Below are 10,656 nucleotides of genomic sequence, written 5' to 3'. Positions count from 1 at the left end.
GAACACATACACCAATGCAGACAAGCTCCTAGAGGCGGCGGAGCAGCTGGCGCAGACCGGGGAGTGCGACCCCGAGGAGATCTACAAGGCGGCCCGGCACCTGGAGGTGCGCATCCAGGACTTCGTGCGCAGAGTGGAGCAGCGGAAGCTCCTCCTGGACATGTCCGTCTCCTTCCACACGCACACCAAAGAGGTGAGGGCCGCGGCCGCGCTGGGGGGCTTGTGATGACAAGTTGGTTTCTAGTCAGATGCACCCCCACCCCTGAAAGTAAAAAAAAAAAAAAACAAAATCAGGGGCCCAGGGCCTGGGGGCTACTAACGTTTTGGTATTTATGATATTAACAGCTTGATCCTGAAAGCGTATCCTTCGGGTCTCGGTCAGAATTTCCGCCTCATCTCTGAGGAAGAGAGGACCGCAGAAGCAGGTGGTTTGGGGAGTTTGTTGGAGCATCCAGAAAGCAGCTGGGGAAGTCTGGGGATCTCTGGTTTAGAAATAGGCACTTTCAGAGGAAGTGGAAGAGCAGATTCCCTCCCCACCCCACACTGTTTCTCTTGCTTGCTGTTTCTTGTCAGAAATCAACAATCCTAGAGATCTGCTTCCATCATCCGTGCTATCAGCAACAAACATGTTTGCAAATGTGTTCTGTGTGTGATCCTGTTTAAATACAGGGTTTAACCTTAAGTGGGATCTGCTAAAGTGACTTGGTTGGTCCTTACCTTGCCAGATCGTGGAATGAAGCCAGTGAAGAAAGGGGGGCTGGGGGGCCATGCTTGCAGGAGGAATCCAGCTGGGATTCCTCACTGTGGGCCTCTGTGTCCTGAATCATTCATGAAGTGGAAGCAGAGGAGAAGAGGGCACGATTATGTTACGCTGTTGGCAGGGCACAGGGGCCCATGGTGAGGAGAAGGGTTGCAAACCTGTGATTGCTTTTCATCTCTGATTAATGTGGGGCACTCTGCATTGACTAAGTGGCCAGTAAGGAGGCACATTTAACATCTTCTATAATAATACCCCTGGCAGATGAACTCATTAGGTACATGCATGCTTGTGTTCCCCTAGGAATTTATTTTAATGGAGTATTAATTAAAGTTTGATTGCTGCTCAGGAAAAAAAATAAACCTATTTAATTAAGTTGATTTTTGATATTTGAAATGCACTGGGAAGTCTGGTTGTTATTACTTTACAGGCTTTTCTGACACTTTGTGGGAATGAATGTAAATTATTGCACTGCCTATCAGAGAAAAACATGAAGCGATAATGTTTTCTAAACTGAGATTCCCCAGGCAGAGGAAGGGCTGGCGAGCTCTCAGAAACTGGCTGCTAGGTTTTGGTGAGACCATCACGGCTCTGATGAGTGTCTGTAAAGCACGGGGGATTAACTTTAATCCAGGTTTTCCTGCTTGGTTGTCTGCTTGTCTGTGGCTCACTTGACTCTTAACAATTGTCTCTGAAAGCAAAGGCATGTGTGTTCTCTTTTCGGTACAAGCTCCTGTAAGGGAAGGGTTGATGTGTGAGTGAACTGGGGTCACGTTTCTTGTGAGAACTGTAGGTGTGCTCAGGGAAAGCTGGACAGTTTCTATGGATAGACCACTCTTAGAGGGGCGGCTGGTTCCCAAGAACCTTTTCCAGTGACATATCCCTCCTCTGGATATGGAGTTCGAAGTCTGGGGTTCTTGTGCTGAATTTGGTGCCAGAGAATGGTGTGGCTTGTACACATCACTATGTCCCTGCCCTGATGGCCTCATCTTGAAAGTTTGCAGTTAGACTCAGTGGACCTAATACCCCTTATGGTTCTTATGTGGATCCTAGATTCTACTCTTTTTTTCTTCTCTGCTTCTTTATTTGATATGAAAAATGATAATTAACAATAATAAAATTAAATCTGCTATGGTATAGGTGATTTACCTACCATAAAATTTACTTCATTAAGGACTGCACTCATTTGTGGAGTATAGAATAATATCACATGAGGCTGACACCCAAGGACAGTAGATACAAGGGCCAGGGGGATTGCCCCATAGCTGGAAAACTGCTTCATGAACAAAGGGGAGAAGGCAGATGGAATAGAGAAGGGATCACTAAGAAAATGATGGCTGGAGGAACCAGCTGGGATGGGAGATGCATGCCGAGAGTAGATAATGGACCAAACATGATGACCTCTCAGTGTCTGTGTTGCAAGCCATAATGCCCAAAAGTAGAGAGAGAGTATGGGGAATATTGTCTGCCATGGAGGCAGGGGGAGGGTGGGAAAGGGGGGTTATACCCAGGATATTGATGGTGAGGAATGTGCACTGGTGGAGGTATGGATGTTTGATCATTGTGAGATTGTAACCCAAACATGAAAGCTTGTAACTATCTCATGGTGATTCAATAAAATTTTTAAAAAAATAAAATTAAAAAAAATTTACTTCATTGTAAGCACTCAATGTATATTAAGTGATCTGGTTTTTAATTAGGTATCTGCTACTTGTCAGACCCATGTAATATTCATTATAGTCACATATGACAGATTTTATTGCACATATTTTCAAATGGGGAAACTGAGGTTCAGAAAAGAACTTCTCTGAATTACAGTTTCTCAGTAGTCCAAGAAGAGCTTTACCTAACTTCATAAGCCCCGCCCCTCACTCCTTACTGCTATCCTACGCATAGTGCTCCTTCAGTCCTTTTATAAGTCTTCCTCAGTTTTTCTTTCTTATCCTCAATATTCTTTTTGCTCTTTTAACATTTTCAAACCTTTTAATAAGTGTTTCATAGGGAGGGTAGATATTAGCTGATAAACGTTGTGTTGGCAATTTTGGGTGTGTGCATGATTTGATAGTTAAGGGGAAATTATTGACCCTTGTCTCCCAGTTCATTCTCCAACATTGCTAAGTATTATCCAAGTTGAACTGGAGATTTAAAAAAATTATTATTTATTTACTAAAGAGTTTTGTTTTCCCACTGAGACTCAGCATATAAAGTTACATTTATATGAGGGGCTAGGGGCTGGAGCAATATCACAGTGGGTAGGGCGTTTGCCTTGCACGAAGCTGACCGGGTTCGATTCCCAGCATCCTATATGACCCCCTGAGCAACACCAGGGATAATTCCTGAGTGCAGAGCCAGGAGTAACCCCTGTGCATTGCCAGGTGTGACCCAAAACCAAAAAAACAAAACATAGGAGGGGTTAGATAGCTCAGTAATGGAACAATTGTTTTGCATATGTGAGACCTTGGTTTTAATCCTTAGAACCAATAAAGACTATTAAAAAAAAGTTACATAAATGTGAAATACTATTAAGAGGTAACTGAGACCAGGTTAAGAAAGAAGGAGGAAAGTGAAATATATTTTGTGAACACTAATTGCTAGGCTATCTGAGCAATCATGAAATTTCACGATCACGAAATCCCCATTAGTCCTCGATTTCTCGAGTGGGCTCAGTAACCTCTCCATTCGTCCTTTCCATGAGATCTTAGAAGTCTCTCTCAACTCGGCCCTCCCAGTGATGTCACACTGGAGGCTCTTTCAGGGTCAGGGGAATGAGATCCAGCTTGTTACTGGATTTAGCATATGAGTACACCATGGGAAGCTTGCAAGGCTGTCCCATGTGGGCAGGATACTCTCAGAAACTTGCCAGTTTCTCCCAGAGGGAGAAGTAGGCTACATGATATAGCTTCTGGGAGCTTGCTTTTAAGTCTCTGGATGTTGGCCGTTGATGGGATTACACACACCTGGGTTCCTCTGCCGGTACCTTCATGCATGAGGCCTGTCCAAACATGTGGAGAGGGGCCTCGAGCATGGCTGTAGCTAGGTTCCAGTGGTCTTCAGCCACCGGGAGCTCTGCTCGGGGTGGGGAGAGAAGCTGGAGCCCATCCCCTCCGAGAGGCCCCAGAGAAGACAGCCAGGTGTGTGGGCAAGAGACTCTCTGCTATCTGAGCAATAGCCGTAAGAATTGTCATTTTTATTTGATTTTTACAGATCAGAGAAACAAATAATTCACCCAAGATTTTGTAGCTAATATGTGGTAAGTGTAGGAATTAAAATCAAATATTTATGACTCTATCTCATGATATTTATTTTTTAATTTACACAATCATCCATATAAAGGTCATAAAATAGACTTGGAGAACTTTTCTGTATCATTAGTTTATTTAAATAGGAAAAACATAGTATAGCTTTTTACCTCAAGGTTCCAAAATACAGGAGCGATCCTGTATGGAACTAAAGATTATATGATTGTGGAGAACTTTCATGAGATCTGCAAGTCTCATTTCATAGACAGAATGTAATTTTTTTGTGTGTGAAAAGTATTTTGAGTGGCCATCATGGAGGAGCAGAACCTTGGACCCACAGTTAGACTCTTTATCTCAAATCATTTTTCTACTCCCAAGTGAGTCTGTTTGGGGTCCCTTTTTTGAAAAATAGTAAATAAGACCTGTGTACCTATATGCACACACCTGCATCTGCATATGTGTACACATATGTATAATACTCACACATTAAGTACAGGAAGATATTAGATGTCAAGGAGGTCTAGATTTCCAGAACCCAATTCATTGGGCATTCTGTGTGCCTTTGGGAAAATCACTTCATATCTGCTACTTTGTGTTGATGATGATTACATCAAATTGTAGAGTTACACTATTTTTATCCTAGTAGAAAAACATCTTAAAGTTATCCTTAAAATATCACTAAAGTAGGCTTAATATGTAACATTAAAGTACCAATTTTCCCAAACTTCTTCCCTGGACCTTTCAGCTTTCCTTGTAGACTGGACTAGTATGAGGTTAGTGAGCCTCTAGCCATGGTGCTGTGATCATACTGAGCTGGTTGTGTCTTCCTTCTTATTTGCGGAGTGCTCATATATAGAACACACCTCTATGTAGCATATATATATGTATACATATGCAGATAATATTTTATGTCTCTGTCATTGTGTTTCATACATAGATATGCTATGACAGGGAGAGAGTAAAAATGAAAGAATTTGGATTGCCTCTGGAGTTTTCTCCCAGGACCTTGATAGCAGGCAGAAAATATTAGTCGTCAGAAGTGGTTATCCATAGATGGGCTAATGAAAAAATATGTGGTTTCATCTTATTCTGTGTTTCTTTTAGTACCAGCTAGCAGTGCTGCTTCTCAAACCTTGCTTAGTGTCACTCCTCTACATTCCCGGGTCTGTGACCTCCTGACACCTACCTCTTGGTTCTGTTTGTAAACTGGGTGTTTACTGCAGACAGGATTTGTTGCCAAGTCTACTAGTCTATAAATCTTTACAAAATTTTAAGATTCTACAGTGATTTTTCCTTCTTTGATAGAGAGAATCAAAGGGTGATTTCCTGCCAAGTTTTTGAGTAGTGGGGCAACCTTGGGGTCACTGTCACTGTCACTGACATCCCATTGCGCATCAATTTGCTCGAGTGGGCACCAGTAACATCTCCATTGTGAGACTTGTTGTTACTGTTTTTGGCATATCGAATATGCCACAGGTAGCTTTTATGGGCGGGATACTCTCGGTAGCTTGCCAGGCTCTCTGAGAGGGACGGAGGAATTGAACCCGGGTCAGCCGTGTGCAAAGCAAACACCCTACCCACTGTGCTATTGTAGTACTGATAAATACTATCTTATTGCCTAGTTATAGCTAACTCCTTAGGTTTTTTTTTACTTCTTTCCTACATACCTATAATCATCACTGCATTTTCCTATTAGACCCAATTTATGTATAATAAAATATGATTGTAGAATGAAATTTTTAGGGAATTAATGCACCTTTTCAAATAATTTTTAAGGAATTATTTGAACAGAAACTGAATATCCAACTTCTTAAGCAATTAACCTAGACTTCCTATGACTCCCCAGACTGATGGTCATGATTTCACTTTAGCCCACTTCCTACATCAAAACATTTACTTTTATTAGGAACTGGGAGTCCACAAAAGGAAGATAAAAAATATCCTCTATACCCATTTCTTTTACTAAATTTTACTACCCCTGCTTTGTGAATTCTTGGCAACCATATGAATCTGAAGGATTAAAATCTTCTAACCATTTTATAGTAGTGTTTATTATTCATAATCACGAATAGTTATAAGCTTTCTAAATATTCCACACTGGGTAATTCATTAAACAAATTGCAAATGTACCTATATAATAAAATATCTTAGTCATTATAAATCTATCATGAAAGATCATTGATCGCATGTGAGTGCTTAGGCTATAAAACAGATAACAGTGCTTCCAACCATGGGTCCATAAACTAGTGGTGGTACATAGTCTGATGCTCAAACAGGTGCCAGCACTCAGGTGTGAGAGTCTGGAAACCACTGGAAATCTTTCCCGAAGTGGATGACACCACTGAGGAGGAGAAGACTGTAAGAGACACTGTAGAGGATACAGTGGAGGGTACATCTCTGTTTAGAGAAAGTAGTTTTCTAGAGGGGTACTAAATTACTTATATTTCTGAAAAGGGAGTGGTACGCCAAATACCTTTGGGGAACTGGGACTACTGGTATTATACATTAAAAACTGTGTATCCAGTACTACTACAAGTTAGGTTACCCTCATAGACTAAAACTAGTATATACAAAGAGTCAAGAATGCTATGAATGATTTGATATGTCTTTGCATTTTTTGTTTGTTTTATAAGTTTTCTCCTTTTTTGGTTTTGGGGCCATACCCAGTGAAGCTCAGGGGTTTCCTGGCTCTGCACACAGAGGTCAATTCTGAAGGACCCTGGGGACCATCTGGGATACCAGGGATTGAACCTGGGTCTGCCAAGTGTAAGGCCAGCATCTTATCTTCTGTAATGTAACTTTGGTTCCTGTTTTACAAATTTCCTTTAGTGAATTTTTAATGTTGAAAATCAGAATAATTTCAATAAAAATTACTTTATGAAACCAAAATTATTTATTCTTTGCAGAGAAGAGATAAAAATGATCAAAGGCGTTAGAGGTGAGAGAGATAGGGGACAAATATGTGTCTGGTCCTCTTTAGGTATTCAGACCTCAGCTATTAGTACAGATTGTCCTGAACTTTCTAATATCTTGGTTTTATTTCCTGCCAAAGACAGACACGTAGCTGACTGTTTGATGGTCTAGAGAGTTAGGATGTAAAAGGAATTTACCCAAGTCTTCTTTTCTTCCCTTCCTTTTCTTCCTTCTCTTTGCTTTTGTTTTCTTTATCTCTTTCTCTTCCTTTTTTTTTAAATAATCTCTTATTTAAAGAACTGTGATTTACAAAGGGTTGATAGTTGAGTTTTAATGTAATATAGAATATTTTAATACCAATCCCATCACCAGTGTCAATTACCTCCACCAGTATTCCCAAACTCCATCACCCTTCACCCCACTGTCTGCAACCTTAACAGGTACTTTACAAGGTTTGGTGGTTGCAGCTTAGATCTTGTGGTTTTTTGGTGTTCTTTTTTTTTTTTGTCTAGGGAAAAAAATGTTTGGAGCAAGTGTCATCTACTCTGCAGAGATTGTCCAGACAGTATATGCTCTTCTGTTGCTGGGTTTCCATGGAAATGCTACATTCAGTAGGCTTTCAAAATATCCATTTTTATATATTGTAATAATGTGAATCAAATTAACCAAGGAATGTGACCAGGAAAATCAACCTTTTTTTTATTAGACAGCTTAGTTAAATATTTATTTTGATTTTTTTCTAACTTCAAGAAATCTTTCTTGGGGGCTGGAGCGATAGTACAGTGGGTAGGGTGTTTGCCTTGCATGTGGCTGACTTGGCTTCAATTCCCAGCATCCCATATGGTCCCCTGAGCACTGCCAGGAGTGATTCCTGAGAGCAGAGCCAGGAGTCATCCCTGAGTATTGCTGAGTGTGACCCAAAAAGCCAAAAAAAAAATCTTTCTTTCATGATATTTTCTGCTCAAATACATACACACACATATATATACATATACATACATATATATATACATATATACATATACACCCAACAACTACCAGACATCTACAAGTACACATGTTTCTCTCCCTACCCCTGTAGAAACAAACTAAATCAATCTTCTACAGAGATGATGGCATGGAAACCAAAAGAGTTTCATCCTCTACCTAATTCACAGAACTTTCCTCATTTATTTGGGAAATAAAAACTGGTAGTTGGGGCTGGAGCAATAGCACAGCGGGTAGGGCATTTGCCTTGCATGCAGCCAACCTGGGTTCGATTCCCAGCATCCCAGGTCCCCTGAGCACCACCAGGAGTGATTCCTGAGTTCAGAGACAGGAGTAACCCCTGTGCAATGCCAGGTGTGACCCAAAAAGCAAAAAAAAAAAAAAAAGCCTGGTAGTTGATGCCAAAGGAGAAATTATCTCTTCAATATGAGGTGGAGGGTCTATTTATCCTGTGGAATTGCTCCTTTCAACATCCCTCAGGTTCCTTGGCACACTGACTGCCAGAGCTATGCAAATGGAAAGTCAGTCAGGAGCAGAAGATGATGGAGCAAAACTACCTTTTTCCTCAGCATTTCACCTATTAGCCTATTCTTTCTACAAACCTCTTAATTCTTCTCTTCCTTGCACTTCTTTTTCTACATTTTGCAGGTTTTTTTCAGCTGCCTTTCTATGCATACAGGATGGCTGGCCCCTATGAACTCACTTGTTTCACTCCCATAGCATTAAATTGATCCCCTACATCCTTATTAATTCTCTAGAGGTCCTCTAATCAAGTTCTTTTTTAATATATAGATGTTTTTGGCCACAATCCGTGTGTGCTTGAGAAGGAGGACATACAAAACCATCCAAGTGTGCATACGGTCATGCAGTTGTCACTGAGCACAGGGATGTGCTCTGACAGCTCTGCTTTAGATAACTGTCATTGTGGGAATGGCATAGCTCGTCCTTGCAGAAAGCTGGTGGTATACCTACTTAATGTAGAGTCTGTTGGGATCACCACCCTTGTACATGTGGTCTGTTATATACGTGCCCCATTATTGAAGCTTCAGTAAGTGATGCATGCCTCTATCATCATGGCCCAAATGCTCATTGCTGGAGAACGGAACCCTGAAAGAATGTGTTATAGTACAGCCACATTTTCATCAAGAAGAGAGTGTCTAGAAACTTCTGAAACTCAAGAGTCTTATTGGTCAATAGATGGGTTAATGAAGAAGGTACAGTGTTGATGTGTTAAACCCTAATGTGTTAAGCAGGGGCGAAAGAGAATTACCCTGGAAGAGACATCCAACATGGAACTTTGTAGGATAAAAATATTTTTTTCTACTTCTAGGCTGCCTCACTCACTCTATGAATTTACCTAATTCTGACAGTCACTGACTAATAGGAGCTTGAGGTCATATATCATTCTGGTTGAGTTTCCTCCACTACTTGATAATTAATAAATACACAATAGATCTGGCACCTTGATTTGGGTAGTTTTCAAAGTGACCTAAGCATGCTCTTCAAGGGTAAATCATATGGGCACATACCCAGGAGAATTGTAGAATGTTCAGATATTAGGAAAATTGCAGCTTCAAAAAGAAAACCTTGACTGTTTCTCATAAACATTAATGTTTATTTTTGTCTACTTTGGAGTACTAAGTCTCAGAGGTGCTTATTTAAATTTATGATCATGCAATTTATATTTGTTCACACCAGGAGTGACTGTGTATGTGATTTCATGGGAGCTGCTTATGCTTTTAGAGCTATAAATAGTATCTTAATTTATATCATCATTATCATCAAACTGGTGCCAAATTCTTTGGACTGGTCTTGGTGTCAAAGTGATGATGTGATTTTTGAACTAAGAGAAGTCCTTTTATTACTATCTTCTTTATGTTAGCTTCTCAATACTAGGAGGGATTTGAATGGGGAGTTAGTGAACACTAACACATTTATTTTAAATATGAAGTAACTGAATGAAGTAAGGTAATTTTTCCCTGGTGACAGGATTAGCCAAACAAGGAAAGAATCAAGAATTATTCCTATTCCATTCAATTATTCAAGAATTCCTTTTCCTCTGGATTTTTACTATGTTTGTTTTTACAGAAGGAAAAATAGAGAAAGATTTCAGTGGTCCCTTTTCACTGGGACCAATTCCATATTTCTGAGTCAGATTTTCTTAAGTCCAGGGCCAGAGAGAAGCATAGCACTTGCCTAGAAGTAGTTAGTAGGAAACTTGCCTTATATGCAACCAGCCCGGCTTTGATACCCTGTGTTCTGTGTAGCTCCTTGAGCCCACAAGGCATTATTCCTGAGCAATGAGTCAGGAGTAGACCTTAAGCACTGCTTGGTGTGACCTCAAAAACAAATCCCCCAAAAAGTCATTTTTTTCTTCTGTTACTAGCAATTTCATTTGACATTTTATCATCTTGGAGGTCGGAAACTAGTCTTTTCTTTATCAGGCTGCTGAGCACAGAGCTGAGCTTCATTTAGAGGTAGACTTGTCTATCATATAGCTGAGTTTCCTTGCAGTAGGCGTTACCTCTGCCTTATACAAGTTTCTCTTAGGGGTGGGTGGAGAGATGTTACAGCAGGCAGGACACTTGCCTTGCATGCAGTGGACCCTGGCATCCTGTATGGTCCCCTGAGCACTGAAAGGAGTGACCCCAGAGTAAAAAGCCAGGAAAGTCCTGAGCATTGCTGTGTGTGGTCTCCCTTCTTGCCCCAAAATTTCTCTAAACAGTAAAATATATAAAGAGAAGTTGGTTTCAGTTTGCT

General features: G+C 40.6%; 1 protein-coding gene across 25 annotated transcripts in view; it reads left to right on the top strand.

The window, feature by feature from the left end:
- The window catches only part of KALRN (kalirin RhoGEF kinase), an 809,955-nt gene that overhangs the window by 443,385 nt on the left and 355,914 nt on the right, over positions 1 to 10,656 (top strand). For all 25 annotated transcript variants that reach the window (XM_055128078.1, XM_055128085.1, XM_055128081.1 and 22 more), the window contains exon 11: positions 2 to 193. In XM_055128078.1, coding sequence (XP_054984053.1) covers positions 2 to 193 — 192 coding nt within the window. The remainder of the gene's footprint in view (position 1; positions 194 to 10,656) is intronic.

Source organism: Sorex araneus, chromosome 2, assembly GCF_027595985.1.
Source record: "Sorex araneus isolate mSorAra2 chromosome 2, mSorAra2.pri, whole genome shotgun sequence".
Taxonomy (NCBI): domain Eukaryota; kingdom Metazoa; phylum Chordata; class Mammalia; order Eulipotyphla; family Soricidae; genus Sorex; species Sorex araneus.
This window is presented reverse-complemented; position numbering and strand designations above follow the sequence as displayed.